The sequence below is a fragment of the Anomalospiza imberbis genome, chromosome 10 (genome assembly GCF_031753505.1).
Source record: "Anomalospiza imberbis isolate Cuckoo-Finch-1a 21T00152 chromosome 10, ASM3175350v1, whole genome shotgun sequence".
Taxonomy (NCBI): Eukaryota; Metazoa; Chordata; class Aves; order Passeriformes; family Viduidae; genus Anomalospiza; species Anomalospiza imberbis.
Genome location: NC_089690.1, coordinates 21,819,408 through 21,837,988, shown reverse-complemented (window position 1 = coordinate 21,837,988; position 18,581 = coordinate 21,819,408). Strand labels below are relative to the sequence as shown.

At 46.3% G+C, this 18,581-nt stretch overlaps 1 protein-coding gene across 4 annotated transcripts; it reads left to right on the top strand.

Moving 5' to 3' along the window:
- The first annotated feature begins 242 nt into the window (after positions 1–242).
- On the top strand, positions 243–17,163 carry UBE2G2 (ubiquitin conjugating enzyme E2 G2). Of its 4 annotated transcripts, none has more exons than XM_068201201.1 (6): positions 243–355; positions 5,831–5,866; positions 5,953–5,998; positions 11,252–11,370; positions 14,918–15,058; positions 16,868–17,163. In XM_068201201.1, exons 1-6 carry the CDS (start codon positions 313–315, stop codon positions 16,978–16,980), a joined length of 498 nt encoding a protein of 165 aa, XP_068057302.1. In that variant the 5' UTR covers positions 243–312; the 3' UTR covers positions 16,981–17,163. The 4 variants fall into 4 exon arrangements, with proteins under 4 accessions (XP_068057302.1, XP_068057304.1, XP_068057303.1 ...); XM_068201202.1 differs by lacking the exon at positions 243–355 and adding an exon at positions 772–790; XM_068201200.1 differs by lacking the exon at positions 243–355 and having other exon boundaries at positions 5,740–5,866.
- Positions 17,164–18,581: the final 1,418 nt, after the last annotated feature.

The following is an 18,581-nucleotide window of genomic DNA, read 5'->3' as shown; positions in this document are numbered from 1 at the left end:
GCTGGGATATCCCGCGGATCCACTTCGGGCCTCGGGCCCCTGCCCTGCGCTCTCTGCGGCCATCCCGGCAGGAGAGAATCCGACGGGTGTGCACTACCTCCGCTCCGTGGGGCACTGTGCGTGTTCTCCTGTGTCCTCCCACCGCGTCGTTTCCCACAGGGAATTCCCGGGCCGTTCCTGCCCCGCCGGCTGCCGGCGGGAGGACTGGGCGCTACCATAGAGGAGAGGCCGGCGGGTAGAGCGCCGCCCTCCGCCCCGCCCAGCCGGCGGCCGCTCTGGCCGCGCACCCGGAAGCGGCGGCGGGGCCGCGCCATGGCGGGGACGGCGCTGAAGCGGCTCATGGCCGAGTACAAGCGTGAGTGCCGCTCCCTGGGCCCCTCGCGCTGCCTTCCTGGCGGGATCGCTCCCAAAGCCGGGGAGGGCCCGCGAGCCGGGCGGGGCGGTGACGGCCGCCGGCCAGGCCAGGCCGCGGGCCTCGCTCTCGGCGCCCGGGGCAGCTCCCTGTGCCCCGCCGGCTGCAGGGTCCTCTCTGCGTCCGTACACAGCTCCCGGCGAGGGGGTGAGGGTCACCGGACGGGCACGGGGCACTGCCGGCTTTGAGGAGGCTGTGGGAAGGGGGTCCTGCCCCCTGTCCCGCCGGGACACCGAGGGGACAGCTCGGTGTGCGGTGACACCTCTGGGATTCCGTGAGTCCGGGACCTTAGTCAGGGGGAGGCTGGGAGCCCTGGGCAAGTGGCCAGCTACTTTGATGTTTTTCCCTGTTAAATTTTCCAGATGGAACAGAATACAGGTATGGAAATCTCTGTTGCAGAGCTCTGTTATTACGCCAGAGGTAATCAGAGGTGTTTGTCAGGGAAGATGCCTTCTGGTTGTGGCTGCCCCATCCTTGGAAGTGTCCAGGGCCGGGTGGGACAGGGCTTGGAGCGAGCTGGGCTGTGGAAGGTGTCCGTGCCCATGGCAGGGGTGAAGTGAGATGAACTTTATGGTCCCTTCCAACTCAAACGATTCTGCAATTCTGTGAAGTCCTCAATGGAAGCAGAATGGCTGGTGAAAGGATTTCAATTCGAATCTAGGAATGAAAGACGTAGACTTGTTTGTTTAAGAAGCACTGTGGCATGTGGCTGCAGGGGGTGGCAAGCAGTGATCCTCACCACAGGAACCAGAGACCCGCTGCCATGGGCTGGGGCTCTCTGGGAATCCCAGAGCTTCTGGGAGGGCTCATCTGCTCCCTGATGGTTTGAGACCTGTCCAAAGGTGCCTTTTGTTGGCAAGAAAATACTTGTTTGTGTAGCTAGGTGCTTTTGGGCTTTGATGCTCTGGGGTTTGAAAGTAGAATGGAGAAAAGAAATGTTTGGTGGGGCTGGAGGGAGCTGGGCTGTAAGAGCAGGGAAGGTCACTTATTGTGCTCCCCAGGCTGTCCAGGGGAGTTGTTTCTGTCATCATTCAGTGGAATAGTCGAGCCTGTGTCAAAGAGAGTATTTATAGTCACACATTTCCTGCCAGCACTGTGCCTGTCCCCAGGCTGCTCTGCAGAGCACAGGTCTCCAAGCTGGACTGTCACACAGGTGTTTGGGCAGCCAGGGCTCCCTACCCAGCCCAGGCTGCTGCCACGGGCAGCTGGGGGTGAGTGGATAAAGTTTGTGCTGACAGTGTGTGTCCTAGAAATCTGCATTTTCCCATTGTAATCCGGAGGCAGTGACCTGAAAAACAACCACAGAAAGTCTTGGCACTGCTTCTGTCCTCTCGTGTCAATCCCCTAAGTCTCAAAAAAGCATTTATGATCCTGTGTTGTTGAGGAGCACTGAGATCTTACTGGAGTGTCTTGTATGAAGGAAATCGTTAGGGAAAATGATATTAAATGACCTCAGAAAGATTTTGACTTAATGCCACAGGCAGACATGTGGTGAATCTTCTCTGCCTAGTTTCCCAGGGTGACACTAGTCATGGACAGAGATAACTTTTTGTCTGTGATCTGCCTTTACAAGCACTTTCCCATGCCCAATAAAACATAGTGTTTTAAAAAAATGAATGTAACTGGCAGTGGCTGAGTGCACAGTGCTTTCTGGAAACCTGAGCTGCAGCAGTGCAGTAAAACAGACATTTTGGTGTCTGTGGTTTCCCCTCTGCTGCATGTTTGTTATTTTCCTTTAGCACAAACCCCAGAATCAAGCCTGACTTACAGCCTTTCCCTAGTGTTTCTCTAAAGACTGGCAGTTAATTGTAGCTCTGCAGAATGTAGAGATTTTCAGCTGAAGTTATTATGGAAAATGAAAATAGCTCCTGCTTGTAGGTAGTTCTGCTGCCTCTTTTTGCAGAGAAGGAGCAAGTCTTACCTTGGGACAGGGCTGGAGTCTGAGGTCCAGCTCAGTGTGAAGTTTTTCCCACCTGATGATGTGTGTTGCTGGCGTGGATGTGGGTGCTGTGAGGCCCTGGGTGAATGTGGGCATGGGAATGGTTTTCAGTGACCCTCTCCTGACTGCTCACCTTAGATGAAATCTTGTCTGTGTTACGTCCACAACTTTGTATTTATCTTTTTTCCTTACTTCCCCTCTTCTCCTCTGCCTCTTCCCTTTAGTTACTTCTAGTAGTGACAGTGGTGTTGGCAGTCAGTGCCTTGCTGGTGGGTGTATTTTCCTTACCAGACTTAAAATTCTTTCCATTTTTTCCTTTTTCAGTTTTTGTCTTTCATCTTTTTCTGTGCATGTGTGCACACATGTTAAAGTCTTAATTTAAAGATTTATTGTTTCCTTCTGTGAAAAATTCTTGACATTGTGGGGAGTTTCTACCTGTTGGAGCCCAGATATATTACTGCATTTTGGGAGAGGCGGTGAAATTGCACTGGTTTTCTTTCCTTTTGAAGAAGGAAGGGAAGGTGGCTGTGGGCATCCAGATGATATGGATTGGGTTTCTTGTCCTCATTTAGATCTTTGCATGTTTGACTTTTTGCTTTCTCAGATTTACTGTTTGCTCTGCCAGAACTACTTTCCCTAAAGCTTAAAAAAAAACAGATATAAAAATCTGACTAAATAAAAATGTAATAATTTTTCTTAAAGCATGTGCCTGTTATTAATTCTAGATGTATAATAGTATTAAAGCCTGACCTAAGTCTCTCAGTATCTTATATTTGTGAGAGATAAGAGATGGAAACCTTATTTTTCTATGTTTACTGTTTCTTGATGCCAGATCTCGAAGATGTCTCTTGCTGGCTGAAATTTCAAGTGTAAACTGGGTCACTCTGGAAGAATTCAATCTCTAGAGACCCAAGAACTGTAGTGTCTGATTGTATCCACTGGATTTCCTTCCTGGAACAAACAGGCAACAGGGCAGTGGATTATGCCACCAGGTTTCTTTGGAAGTGCTGTCAGGTTGAAAATAAGAGATTTATGTTAATAGTGAGATTTGGGAAGTCACAGAATTAATAAACCTTCTGAACCTGGCAGGGCTTCAGTGGGTACCTCCCATCCTTAGTGCCTGGGGAGAGTTGTGTGGAGGCAGAAGAAAACTGGCTGTTTTCAAGCACCTCAGTCCAGATGCTGTCAGATACAGCAGCGAGCATGTGCCCATAATATTTCCTGAATCCCGGGCTTTTAGTCCCCTTGCAGGCTTGCTGCAGTTTTTAGGAAACATACTGTTGAACTTCTCTTTTAAGGATGATCTCAGTCTCTTCAGTGCTTTAACAAGATGTGTTTTCAGTTCTCCTGAGAACCATCTCTAAGGTGTAATTGGCTGATAGTGACTCCAAAAAGAGCAGTGAAATGAAAAGGAAGGCCCTGATTGTGTGTGCAGCAAATCTGCCCTGAATTCCTCATAGAAGCATCACATTTGTCTGGTGTCAGCTCTGTTTTAAGCTTACAAGCGCTGGCTCCGCTCCCAGGGAACAAAAAAAAAGTTGCACCTGGGGAGGTTTAGATTGGCTGTTATGGAAAATTCCTCCACTGAGTGGGACTGTTTGGCCTAGCTGGTCTGTCAGAGTCGCTCTGCATGTGATCAGGGCACTGGTTTTAGCCTCTCACTGCTTTCTGCTGCTCACTTGAAATAATTGGACACCCCCCTGACATTCCGTTGAAGCGACCCTGCTTTGGAGGCTCTGGTGAGCTGTAGCAGCTGATGCTGTGTCATCTCCTAGTGGTTCGCGTTCAACTGGGCTCTCAGTTTCCTTTTGAGCAACTCTGGAGAAGTCCCAGGGTAGGATGTCACCATCCCTCTGGAGACCTTTCTCAATGACCAGGTGCTGCCACTCAAAACCAAAGCTCCCGTGCCCCTGAATGCCCAGTTTCTACTTTACCTTATCCTTAAGGATGGAAGCCTTTCTCTGAGTGGGGGAGCTGAGCAAGGAAGTGGAGAATTGAACCTCTGTCCTCATGAGGACCCTTTGCTCTGTGGGCTTTGGCTGTTTATTCCCATTGCCCCTGTTCTCCTTGGAGTGGAGTGCTGTATGACACAATTCCATGTGGCTGCCCACCACAGGGACTGCTGCCAGCTTTTCCAGGGAAACATCAGAGGGATTTTCTTCTTAGAGAGAACCACAAGATGGAGCAAAATGATTCCAGGAGCTCCTGCATTTGACATCTCCCTCTTTCTGTCTAAAAGCATCAACAAGAAAAGCTATTGGAGACCCACTGTGAAAGCTGGAAAAACCTGCCATGGAATGCCAGGACGTGTGGAAAACAGCAAAGCTGAGTTTCAATCTGCTGCTGGGCTTTGGAACTTCGGAGAGGGCTGTGCCAAAGTTAAGGGCACTCTGAGCAAACTAAAGATCTTTTCTGGCAATTCATCTCAGCATCTTCTTTGAATCCTGCACTAAAGGAGCTGGTCTAAGGCACAAATCTGTTCTGTGCAGCACTTACAGCTTTCACCTACAGCCTGAACAGAAATTAGGTCAAGTGTCTCTGGCTGTGTTCTGTGTGTTACTGGCCACTGGTGTTCCAGAGGCCATTGATTAGGAAACACAGTGCTGGATAAGCAGCTGGGAGTGTCACCTCCTGCCACCAGCTCCAGCAGCTGCCCCATGGCTCACTCAGAGCCTTGGGGTTGGTGTTGAGCCCCCGGGACTGCTGGCACATTGGTTGCCTGTTTGTGGCTGAACTGTGCCTCAGCTGCTGCTGCCTCCCTGCAGAACATCAGAAACTAGAAACTGATGGTCAGTCCACTAGATGGGAGAAAATCTGGTCGTTATTTTATCAGCACATGGTGTACTGGCCTTCCTCAGCTTCAGCTAAGGGGCTGATGTTGAGGATTGTTTCATGAATTTGGAATTGTATCAGTTTTCTAGAGAAAGTGAGGACTGATGGATCCAAACTTGACTGTGCAGCCATGGCTGTTTTATTGATGCTTCTTTTTTTTTAACTCACATTTTCCAGGCCATGCAGGAGGTTGGATTGAGTTCTCATGTGTTTGCTTCTCCTGTTCTTGTGTTACTCTGGGTTTTGCACTGGAGTGTATCAAACCTGAATGGTGCAGAGAGGTTACAGGAATACAAACTTCAGGCTCTTATGGTATGCAGCAGATCCACAGAGGTGCAAGAGAAGAGTGTTTCCCAGGCTTTGTGAAAATTTTTTGTCTTCCTTCTTGAGTTTAAATTATTGCCTCTGTGAAGACAGAGGACTTGATGATCCTAGAGGTCTTTTCCAACCTAAACCATTCTGTGAGTCCAAGGCTAGTTCTATGAGCCTGAAAAACTCTGAAGTGCCAAATAATTTTGTCTAGAACACTGTCCTGCATTAAGCAATTGTAGTGGGGCCCCTGTGCTAAGCCATGGCCACTCAAACACCCCCTGAAATGCTTGGGCTCACAAGTCACCTCAATCTTCTTTGTGTTTCTATTTTTGCAGAGCTGACCCTGAACCCACCAGAAGGGATTGTAGCAGGTGAGGAACCAAGCAGGGTTTGTGTACTCTGGAGCCGTGACCTTGTGTTCAGGTAGCACTGAGCATTGTTCTGTTCTGTTTCACAGGTCCCATGAATGAAGAGAACTTCTTTGAATGGGAAGCCCTGATCATGTGAGTTAATACTGTTTGGTGTCTGAAATCAGCAGTTGCTGTGATGAGCTTCTAGGAGAGCAAGAATGTACTCAAAAAAAAGTACTGTCAGTTCTGTATGACATCAGCATTGGCCTGCCTTGGGCTGGAAACTCCTCTGATCCAAAGAGGGAGTTACATTTGGACTTTTAAACAGAGTGACAGAGGCAGCATTGGTGATGTGTACCACTTGTTATGACAGCTTCTTGTACAGGTGTCATAATAATATGCTCACAAATTTGTCAGGAATCCTCATTTGGGCTCCCTTGGATATATGTTACATTTACAAACACTGTAGGAAACAATCAGGTGCTTGTAGATCACACACACATGTTGGAACATTGCCTAACTGCAAATGCAGGACAAGTTTTGAGTGGAGCAAAATACACAGGTTACAAGTGACAGGAAAATTAATTCACTTACTACTCAGTTTTTTTCTTGAAATATTGAAAGATTCTGAGCAGAAAAAAGTATTGAAATTTAAGTAAAAATTCTTTTGAAGTTCTCTACGCTTCATTAATCTCATGGTGTTGTCAAGAGTTGTGCAGTGGTTTTATGTAGAAGGAGATACACTCTTCTGTTGGTGAATAGCTCTGATCCTGACCTGCTGTGTTCTGGGGCTGATGAAAACTCCTTTACAAAGCTGTGTTCTCTCTCTTCCACTCCCTAGCTGATGGGTGTAGGTGTTGGTAGCAAAATTTGCCACGAAAAGACAAAATCCTTTTGCCCAGCATCTTACAGGTTGTCTTCTCTCTTTCTTGTACTCCTACTCATGCTGTACCTTCTTTGGGAACTCTGAGTACATGGAATAGCTGGTGATTTTTACAAAATAAAGTTCTAAAATGCCAGAGGCGAGGCAAAAAGATGTTCATCGCTCACATCTGACAATTTATGCAAATACTGCACAATTAAAGGATGAAGAAGCCCCAGACCACTGAGTCCATCTTGAAGCTGGTGGTCTGTTGTTAGGGTAGATCCTGGCTCTGTATTTCAGGATTCCTTTGGTAACAATTGGTGATTTCCTTCCCTTCAGCCAGGGCTGGGTTGTCCCAGGGGACTCTGGGGGCAGCAGGCAGTGGCTGTGGTCCCGCTCTCTCTGTGCCCACTGTGATCTGGGCAGGTTTTCCCTGCAACCACCAGTGCTGACTGATGAGATTCTCAGCTGGTGTGGGTGGCAGAGTTTTCCAAAGCTGGGTTTGCTTGGAATGTGTTGTCTAGGGATGAAAAACAAGATTTCTGTCTCTTGGGCTCAGGCGTGCAACCAATACAAAAGCTGTAGCGAATTCCCTATTCCACACAAAGTGGCTGTGTGGGTGATCCTGCTGCATGGCAAGCCAGAGCTTCTGAGTTATTTTAGACCTTGGTGAGTGGAGGTTTGGATTACCACGGCTTGTTTGCTCATTGATGGCAAGAGTTGGCAAATGCCTCTGTTTATGTGCAGTGATTTCTCCTGGGATAACAGGCTGTGCTTCCTGGTAGCTCAGTCCCCTGAAAATAAACACTTAGCATGGAAATAGGTTGTTCTGTTGCCTGACATCAGAGATTTTGGCTGCAGGGTCTTAGGCTTTCTGTGAGAGGCATAGTCAGCACATCTGCTTTGTAATGGGCCAGATTTCAGGTCAGACAGCTGGGAGTGTGGAAATCCCAGAGGGTTTAATGCACTTCTTGGAACATGGAAGGAAATACTTGCTTATTGGTACTTCCTCCTCACAGAGGCTGAGTAGAGGTTTCCTGAGGGACACTCAGAAGTACTTCTGAATTGCCTAGAAAATACCTTTTCTGATGTTTCCTGTCACATTCTTAAAGAGCAGAGGAGCTGCTTTGCAGACTTGAAAGCCCTTTAAAGTGCTGAGTGTTGAGCTTCAGGTCTTTGTCAGCGTAAAATGAGAGGCGGAGGTGCTTTAATTTTGGTTTCTGTATTGTGTGTGTGTCATAATAAAGTTATATTTTAAGATCTGCTCAATTTTGAAGGTGTGATACAATAGAAACATGTTTACCCCAAACACATTTGGTTATTTTCATCTCTTTACAAACCTTGTTAGCAGCAGTGTTAGCAATGCCTTTGGAAAGTAAGTTACATGACTTGTTTGTATTTGTCTGTGGTGGTCTCCTCCAGTGTTTTGTAATCTCAAATGTGCTGTGTGAGATTCAGGGAATGAGATATGCAGATGAGAAAATGGGAGTAAAGCTGCCTTCAAATTTTTAGACAGATGAAGTGCAAATGGGAAGAAACATAATGCTGAAAAGAACAGAATACTTTCTTTCCTTTACCCAATTTATATAAAGCTAGAGCACATAGAATGGCACATAACTTTAAGAAAAGAGACCTAAGAGAGAAAAGACATCTCTCATTTATCAATTCAAAGGAGGGTGGGTAATGTTACATAGATTGATGTAAGAGCTTGACTTGGAGATAAAATAATGCATTTTTAAATAATAGAAATAATTATTTGTATCTCCAGTGTTCTTGTCTGCAGCAGCAATGCTGGAGGAATGTGAAACGCATGAATGTTAAGACCATAATGAAATAAAGGAGAGGACAAATCTTACACTTCTAAAATGAGTGTGATGGGTACAGAACTGAAAGTACCCGTGTGAAAACCTTTCTGAAGACCAGAGGTGGGGAGCATTGTTGATAACCAGATCTTTGCAACATCATTTCAGGAGAGTCTGCCTTATGTTGCTCAATTCCCCAGCGCTGGGTGAGGTCCTTCAGGCTGTGTTGTGTTCATGGATTTAACGTTTCAAGGCCAAGTTTTGCCCTCTTTGGTTGGCGTGTAAAAGTGTGTGTTGCTATTAAAGTTTATCCTCAAAAGACACAAAAGCACGCAATGGTTAAGAACTGTATTACCCTAAAGATTGCTTGAAAACTAAACAGTATAAATTGAAGTCAACTTATCACAAAGCTGTTTAAAAAGGTAATTAGATCTATAATTAGGCTTATGACTTTTGTTTCCATTCCCCTTTTGGGCATCTGATGATTGTGGGGTTTGGTGTATTTCCAGCATCTTTTTACAAATAAGCCATTTGCAAATGTATGTGAAGCTGTGATTTTAGAATTAGAATCACAGAATCGTTAAGTCCATCGAATCCAGCCATTCCCCAAGCACTGACAAATCCACCACTAAACCATGTCCCCGAGTGCCACATTCATGTGTTTTTTGAATGCTTTCAGGGATGGTGACTCCACCACTGCTCTGGGCAGCCTGTGCCAAGGCTGAACAACCCTTTCAGAGAAGAAGTTTTTTCTCATATCCAACCTAAACCTCCCCGGTTGCAACTTGAGGCTGTTTCCTCTGTCTCTTGTTCTGTGGGAGCAGAGCCTGAACCCCACCTGGCTGCACCCTGTTGTCAGGGAGTTGTAGGAGAAGGTCCCCCCTGAGGAGCCCTTTCTCCAAACTGAACAACTCTCATTAGCTGTCCTCCTCAAGGTACTTCTCTCTCCTATTTGGAAGATACCCACCACTCTTCTCTGCCCCTTGCATGAGTAACAGCCAGCTCCTGGAGGTCAGAGCTTCTCATTTTCATGCTTTGTCGTTTGTCAGCTTTGGAATCCCTGCAGAGCAGGGGGTGATTGCAGCAGCTGCCATGCTCTTACCTCTCTGGCCCTGCCAATGTCCTTTGTGAGCTAAAAGTGATGCTGTCAAGTTCAAATGCTGAGTGTTTTGTAGTTGCAAATGCTGTCTTGGATTAACTTTAATAATTTCTTTGAAGTTGATGCTGGCAGCGCTGAGTGGCTAAAACAAAAGCATTTTGCTCACATAATACAGGGCCTAAAATGGAGTATGTTGGGTTGAGTGTATTTGACAGAAGAGCCCTTAAGGCTGTGGGTTTGCTCTCAAAACAGAACATAGACACCCACCAGCTTTTCAATGCCTGTATGTACATATTCTCAGAAGTTCAACAATAAGCCTTTAAAATGCAGCTGGAATTAAAATGGTCAGGAAAAAAATGCATTCAGTTTACTCTCAGATGTGAATTGAATCCTGACTAAATTTAGGGAAAAGGCCAGAAAGGGAACAAAGTGGTTGAGACAGTTCAGCTTTCGTTCTTGCAGAATGTTGGTGCATTTCTCTTAGCTTACCTGCCAGTGTCAATATTCATGTTTAAATCACATAGTTCTTGTGTTTATCTACCAGCCAAGTCTTTTGAATCCCCAAGTTTGAGACAGTAAGTCTTCTAGTGCTTTAGGATTTGCTGCTCTCCAACTTTAATGTTCTTTCTGGCATGGAGAACGTGGACTGGGAGGGGGAGGCATGAATATATTCCTAACCCTTATTTGCCAGACAGTGGAACCTTTGTTTGAGTGGCCTTTTACTAAATACATGGGGTTTCCTTGGCAACAATTTTTGGTGCTGAAGCTTTTTTCATCATCTTTCCAATCAAGGGAAATCATGTTTGTGTTGCAACTTCCAGATGGTTCATCAAGTTTGAATAAATCATGGCTAATGATTTATTTCTTGTTTTTTGCTCACAAATCATTTGTTTTTTGCTCACTTTCCACAAGTGTTTTATGTAGGCAGGGTAAAATAGCTGTCTTTATGTCCTCAACTTGCTTGCACTTTGAACTAGATTCTGAACACAATAAGGAAATGTTTCTACAAGAACCCTGATGAAGCCATTTGTTCTCCACCTGCACTCGAGGGAGGGCAAACTCAATAGCTGAAGTCTGCAAAGACACATTGTTGTCCTGCATCTCTTCTGACAATTATGGTCTCTGAGCTGTGTTTTTATTTTTACAAACCTTTGCTGTGCTTTCTGCATCAGACAGTGATAAGTGTTGGTGTGGTTGTGCTAGATACTGGCAGTTGGGATCTCTGTGGCATTTATAAATTAATTTTGAGCTCCAGCATTTGACATCTCTGTCTTGCAGAGCATAACAGTATCTTCAAAGGCACAGGAGTCCCACACCTGCCTCTGCTTTCGCTTGACGTGCAGACACTCAAATCCTGGAACATGCCTTGGAGCCAGATACTCCAATTATATCCAGGCACACCCTGCTAATTAAACAGTGTTGTGACCTTCCTAGTAATTTAGCGTGCAAGCTTTGATTTCCCCCTTGCCTCCCAAGCCTCATATTTGGATTTAAGTTTATGAGGTGTGGGGTAAGAGCACCTTAACTCTTTGTTTCCTGGAGAAGATGATGTAACCCATTTCTCAGACGTCTCATTAGACAAGAATTTGGGTGAAAGAGCTGTTTAAAACGTTGGTGGATAACATTTTATCTGTTTCTAGGGGTCCTGAAGACACCTGTTTTGAGTATGGGGTTTTCCCTGCTATCCTGAGTTTCCCGCTCGATTACCCGCTGAGTCCTCCGAAGATGAGGTTCACGTGTGAGATGTTCCATCCCAACAGTGAGTCTGATGCAGCAGGATGCACAGGGGGGTGGGGTGCTTGTGCAACTTAAAAAGAAACTTTTGCAGCAGGAGATCTGGCATCCTTCCCAAGGGTGGTTCTCTCCCTTTCCAATCTTGAGCAGGCAGCACGAGCATTCAGCTGCCCAGCAGTTTTGCTCTGTCTTAGGGTCCTTTTATCTTTATCCCATTATTCCTCATAAAACTTTTGCTCATCCAACAAGGATTCCAGCCAATTCCATGCCTTTAAATCTTCTGTACAGGATGTGAGACTTAGTGATTTAATGCAGGCTCTTTCCAGACATAGAAACATAGAATATGCTGAGTTTGGAGGGACCCGTCAGGATCGTGGTGTTCAACCCCTGGCCCTATGCAGGACACCCCAAGAATCCCACCATGTGCCTGAGTGCATTGTCCCAACACACCATGAACTCGGTCTTGCTCTATGGCTTGTATTTAGGTATTTTGGTGTTGTTTTAATGACTGAAAAGTTGTTCATGGGTGCAGCTTTATTAGTCAGCATGGCTTTTACCCCATAAAATCACAGGTTTAGCATTTCTGAGGAGATCTTTCTGAAATACAGAGTGCTCTGTCCAAGCAGACAACACATTTACAGGTATTTAATATTAAGACTTTACTGGTCTTTGCTCTGTGATATTGACTGAGTTAGAGATCTTTTCCAACCTTAGTGAATGTGTGATAGTGACAATATTATCTGAAGACTCTTCAGTGGGAGTAAGTGCAGTGACAAGAAGTACAGCTAACAATTTTGAGCCCTGGACATGAAAAAAACCTTAAGAGGTTGTTTTTTTTTTTTTAAACTAAAGATTCCTTTAGATTTAAGGAAATCTAAATTTAAGGAACGATTTAAGGAAAAGGCAAATGCTGTGCTCCTGCCTAGTGCTTCCTCTTCAGCTGGCATTCTTGCACTTGGAAAACACAGGTCATAATCTCAGCTGTGAATCAATTTATTTCACCCAAATACAAGGAATTTTGCAACTTCTTGAAGTTTCTCTGTTATTCCCTTTGGGAAGCACCACCTGTGCAGGTTCTTGCCCATTTAATCCACATCTTTGTTCTGCTGTGGAGGACACACCTGCATGTCACATGTCACAGCATAGAACTGTATGGACATGCCCAAGGCAGTGTGGTATTACCTCTGGAGCTCTGATGTCCACAACAGGACACTTTGGCACTTGGGAGCAGTGTAGCCATCTCAGCACCTTGCTCCAGCTGGACTCATTTACCCAAACTTCTTGCCAGGACTGGTCTCCCTGAGCAAATCCTTGTCCCTGCAGCTCCAGCTGTGGCCTTGCCTTGAGGTTCAGTGCTCGCAGCTGTGTTGTGTGCAGCACTGCCAGGAGGAGTGGGGTGTGGAGAAGCACCAATTGCCTGACTCCTGTGTTAAAGAGTGGCTTTGCACATGGGTGTTTCTTCCGTGGCATAATTGGAACACACTGGATGGTCAGCTCAGCTCTTTAAAGCCCTGTGTCTCAGAGTCTTCTTAATCTGAAGCTGAGATCAGCTGAAGTAGACACTTGAATCTTTCTTCTCAGCTGGGGTTGTGGTGGGCTGCTTCTACCCAGAAAGGCTGCAGAAAGGGGTGGCTGGGCTGTGCTTTTTCTGTTTATTTCTCCCCCTGTGAGAAATCGCAAGGAAAATGTTTAGAAAGTCTGGTGTGTCCCCTCATCTTTGCAGTTTATCTTATGTGAAGGGGGAATTGAGATACCACAGAACTGTCTTCTCTTACATTGCAATGACCATGGATACTCTGGCAAAAGCAACTAAGTGGTGACTGAGCATCAGTGTGGGGAGATCACAGGATCATAGGTGATTTGGGAAGGATTGTTAGAAGGGACATTAAAACCCATCTTGTTCTACCCCCTGCCCTGGGCAGGGACACCTTCTACTACCCAGGTTCCTCCAAGCCCTGTCCAGCCTGGCCTTGGACACTTCCAGGGATCCAGGGGCAGCCACAGCTGCTCTGGGCATCCTGTGCCAGTTTCCCACCACCCTGTCAGGGAACAATTCCTTCCCAATATCCCATCCACCCCTGCCCTCTGGCAGTGTGCAGCCATTGCCCCTTGTCCCAAGTCCCTCTCCAGCTCTCTTGGAGTCCCTTTGGGCACTGGAAGGGGATCTGAAGTCTCCCTGGAGCTTTCTCTTTTCTGGGCTGAGCGCTCCCAGCCTGTTTCCGGAGCATCTCTCTGTGGCCTCCTTTGGACTCGTTCCAACAGCTCCATGTCCTTAGACTGGGGGCCCCACAGCTGGACAGGGGCAGGTCTCACCTGAACAGAGGGAGAGAAGATCCATACATCTTCCTGCAAGCAGCCTTTGATGTCCTGACTGTGCTGCTGTGTTCCAGCTGTTTTAAATGAGGCACTGCCCAGGAACAGGAGACATCCTCAGCAGTGAAATCCCTTCTACCCGTGGGTTCCTGACTTGCAAGAAGTGCTGATTCAGCACCTGCTGTTTTCACCTCTTCCAGCTACAGTTAGACCAACTCCAGTCCCCAGCCTGGGGCTGCAGGAAGGACTGTAAATAAAAGTCCTCCACAGTGCTTATGTGCTTGGGCAGACATAGCTGGGTGAATGGAAGGAGCTGGAAATGAGCACAGCTGCTTCCAGCAGTCATTCCCGCTTTGTTTTGTCTTGCTTTCCTGGCAATGGCACCAGCTTGGTCACCTGAGGAATAGAAGCCCTGAAATTACTGTGCTAAAGTTGTCATTCCTCAGGAGCCTGCCATGCAGGAGAACTAGGCCATGTTGGAAGAGCAGTGTTTTCTTTTGAGGTGCCTCTTCAACCTTTGTTTGGTTTCATTACGAGGTCAGTAGAGTCCAGTGTCTGCGAAGACAACTTGTACTGTTGCAGACAAGTTGCTTATGCTAAAGGTGGGAGGGGAAGCACCTGGATCCTTAATTCATAGGTTTCCTTGTTTCCAGGTGCTGTAATGCAGCTGAGCTTTAAGCAAAAAAAAAAAAAAAAAAAAGTAGTGGGAATTCTTCTGGTTGCACCTCAGTAATAGTCAAAAAAAGATCAGTTCTACCATTCATAATATATTTAACATAACCCTTTTTTTTCCCTCATGTTTATAATATATATAACGTTTTCCCTCCTTTGTGTAATCCTTTTCATGGTCACAGTCCAGTGGAGGACTCCAATGTGCATTCAGTGCATTCATTTCCATTTACATGGGACTGGTTACCTGCTTGGAGCTGTGTCTGTGCATAAATTCTTGCCTTATTCCACCAGGCTGCATCATTCATTTTTTCCATGGAGCCCATCACTGATTATTAAATGACACAAGTCCTCCCAGCAGGTTCCTGTGGGGGAAGGAGTTGGTTAGATTTGCTTAAAGAAGATTTGTCCTAGGTTTTATCTTTCATATTTTGTATCCTCTTGCCTAAAGAGGAAATTTAAACCTGGATTTAGTTTTAATCATAGTTAAGTCTCAAGGCTGATCTATGCTCAAGAGATAGAGAGCATCTCAGTGGAGATGCTGAGCATTTCCACTGAGTAACAACCAATCCTGTGTACTTTTTGTGCAGTTTACCCAGATGGGAGAGTCTGCATCTCTATCCTTCACGCTCCTGGGGATGATCCCATGGGGTATGAGAGCAGCGCGGAGCGGTGGAGTCCCGTGCAGAGCGTGGAGAAGATCCTCTTGTCGGTCGTTAGCATGCTGGCAGGTGAGCACTGCTGTCCTGTCAGCCCTTCCTGAGGCAGCTGGAGCTGCCTCTTGATTTTTGCTTTGTTCACTGAGCAAAGCACGTGGAAAGCTGCTCAGCAGCAACCACCGGTCTTAAAGCCCTGGGATTTATTTATTTATTAGTGAACCAGTGCTCCGAGAAGGGTTGGAAAAAATGAATTAGTAGCAGGTCTTCCTGTTTGGGGATCACTGCAAGGCTTTCCTTCCAGGTTGGTAGCACCTGAGACAGTAGGGATGGGTCAGGTGGTCCCAGAGGCTCAGCTGGACAAAACCCTCTCGGTATTTGCTATGCTGTTCTTAATGTTTTAAAGCTGTGGATTACAGCCTGTGTTGGATTTGGCTTTGGCAGCTGAAGGGTTATCAGACCTAACCAGTACAGTAAACTGGAGTCCACGGCCTCTGGTGCAGAAGCCAGCACACTCTGTTTCTCTTTGTTATTCCTAGCCTGGAAATGTGCCCCACTCTGCCATCTCTGGTTCAGAGGAAGGCTTCTTGAGAAGAGACCTGGGATGAAAAACTCTTTGTGGAGCTTTTCAAATGGTTTTTCATAAATCTAACAAGGGCTGTGGATCAGCTCTGTCCTGTACAGCTCTCTCAAAGATGGATCATTTCCCACACAGTGGACAGAGCCACTGAACTGCCTGAAGAGGGCAGAGCCATGTCCCTTAGAACTGGTTTTGAAGGATAGATGGGTTTAGAAGCTGCAAAGTTGACCAAAGAGCAAGCAACAGATTCCTGCATGGGACTGTTTTGGCTTTGGAACAGTAGCCTGCAGTTGGGAAGCTGTGCAGACAAATAGTACCTGTGGGATTCCCATGGCTTCCAAGAGCTTGGTTTGTGGTGCAGCCTCACCTGGACTGGGAAGTGTGGGAGTCACCTGGTCGCCTTCTCTGCCTGTGCTTTTGGAGAAATTAGGCTAAAACACCAGTGGTCAGCTTCTTTCAGGGTACTGGAAAACTCTCAGCCCTGGCTCTGCAGGTAATGTAAACCCAAGTTTACCAGACTGGGTGACCTGCACACCTGCTGGTGTTTAAGGTGGACCATCAGGATCACCTGGAGAAGGATGGGAGCCCAAGATACTGCCATGAACTGGGCTGGGGTGCGTGTGGACTGGTGTGTCAAGGAGGTGAGCAGAGTATGTTAGTGCCTTCTGGAACCCCAGGACAGTATCCTGCTGTATGCTGCCCACAGACCTTGTAAATCCTGGGTTTCAGCTTACCTCCATAAAAAACAGGAGCCCCTGGGACTTCAGTACTCCATGTGCTTTGTAAAGCATTCTGAAATCATCCAATGAAAGATGTTGCAGAAGTGAAAGCATATTCCATGGGTTTCCTTGGATTGTTTTGTTGGTTTTTAATAGAACAAACCATCCCAACAAGTGACAGCCTGTTTGGGTGGCCTGCTTAGAGGGGTTTTGTGTCTGGGAAGCTGGAGAACAAGAGAAAAAATGTTCTGCAGGGAGAAACACACGGTTTTAAAAGGCTGTGACAGTACAAGGGTTGCCACATTGTGGCATGTGCATGGTGGGGCTCCATTGCTGAAAGCACAAACAAAAGGAAGTCCTGCTCCTGTGCTACTTGTTTCTTGCCTAAACTTGAATTTCTTGTGATATCCTTTATCTTGTGGTCAGTTAAATCAGAGCCTTTTGGGAATCCAGGAGCTGTCATTGGATTTGCTGTAGTGGAGTTTCTGAAGTCTAAAGAGAAGTGTTTCAAAGCCTTGGGGAAGTGGCATTCTTGAAGAAGCAAGAAGCTCCATTGCCAACCTACCTTTGTCTTTCTTGTTTCAGAGCCAAATGATGAAAGTGGAGCCAATGTAGACGCCTCCAAGATGTGGCGGGAAGACAGAGAACAATTTAACAAAATTGCCAAGCAGATTGTGCAGAAGTCACTCGGACTTTAAGCTCACAGAGAGACTGAAGTGTTTTGTATTTCTCTCCACCTGGAAACGAGCAGTGCTCAGTGCTGGTACCAAAAAGGAAAACTTTGTAAAACTATTGGCCTAGTTCTTATAATTCATTATTTATTTACCATCTCTTTTCTTCCACTGCTCCAGAGAAGCCTCTAGTTCACTCACTAAATTGTGTGGAAAAGGGATTTAATGGTAGAGAATAATACAGAGACAATGCTGTTTCAAAGGCTGCTTGTTGCTACCTTGCTTTGTGGTGTGGAAAGCCTGGAGACTTGGCAGTCTGCAGCCCTCCCTCACCCATCTGCTGTTGGAGAGCAGTGCTGGTTTGGATGGTCTGCTGGCAGAATTAGTTGAGTTTCTATAGGTAGCATTGCATCTGGAGCAGCAGTAGACAGGAATTACTCTATGCATTCTGTACTTGTTAGGTTAAGGGCAGCAGTTGCAGTCAGGTCTGATTTGAAGAGTATAGTTAGCAGGAGAGGCTGTAGAGCAGGGCTGTAGTCAAGGTGTGTTAGCAAAGAAAGGAACTTTAGGAAGTGAGCTGTGAGGGCTGGCTGGGGGTTTGGAAAAGCCTGGTGTTCCCATGTACCACTGTGAGTTTATACTGAGCCTTTCAGTCAGTGTTGGCTTGGCAGAAATTCCAAGAGCTGCTTTATTAGCTCTTGAAGACACTCATTTGTAAACTTCACACTCAGAAGCACCAAGTTTAAAGGCTGGATTGTTCAAGTTCACCTGGGTGAGGTGGGTCATTGGCAGTTGGAAAGTCCAGTGAGGATGTGTTTGCTCTGCTGGGCATCTTCATAGCTCTGCAAGAATATCAGCTTGCTCTGGTGGCACGTGAGTGTTGAGAGGATTTGGCACTGCTTTGCCATTACAGCCCCATCACCCATTTTCAGGTGAACAAGCCAAGGTGAGCATGATGGACTTACAAAAATAACCTGTGACACTCTGCACTGAGTGCTCTTGTGTATTAAATAGGAGCCAGAGAAGATGGGCTGTTTGCTCCAGGATTGTACGACGTGTGCTTTGGACATTTGCAGTGTTGTAGCCAGTGTGAAGGGTGCAGGAGAAACCAGCTGGTCAGTTCCCAAAACTGCTGAGGGGCCTCTGCTAACCTTTCTGCTTTGCAAGCCAATCTCATGTGTAGGTCCAAATTTCTCCAATTTACTACAAGCAATAACATGCCCATTGATAGCACATGGGATCCAATTTTGTTGGCAGCTTTAAATGGGCTAAATTTGACAAGGGCTGTTTTTTTTTAATGTGAAAAAGTGTGATGTGGAAGGAGTCACACGATGAAGAAAGCTTTACAGAGGTGATCGTGTGCATGTGTGTGGTACAACTGTTCAGCATTTCTGTCCTGCTGTCTGTGCTGCAGATGATACTTTGCCATCGTTGTGCACCTCTGAAGAGTTGTATTGCTACAAACTGCTGATTTTACCTCCTTGTAGAAGTAATTGTGGCTTTGATGTCAGGGTGGAAGTGGGACTGGACATAGCTTGGGAGCAGAGATGATGAAATAGTGTTTTACCTAACTAGTATTTCAAGGCATACAGGAAATTGTAGCACTTCATGCAAACTTGGGAGTGTTT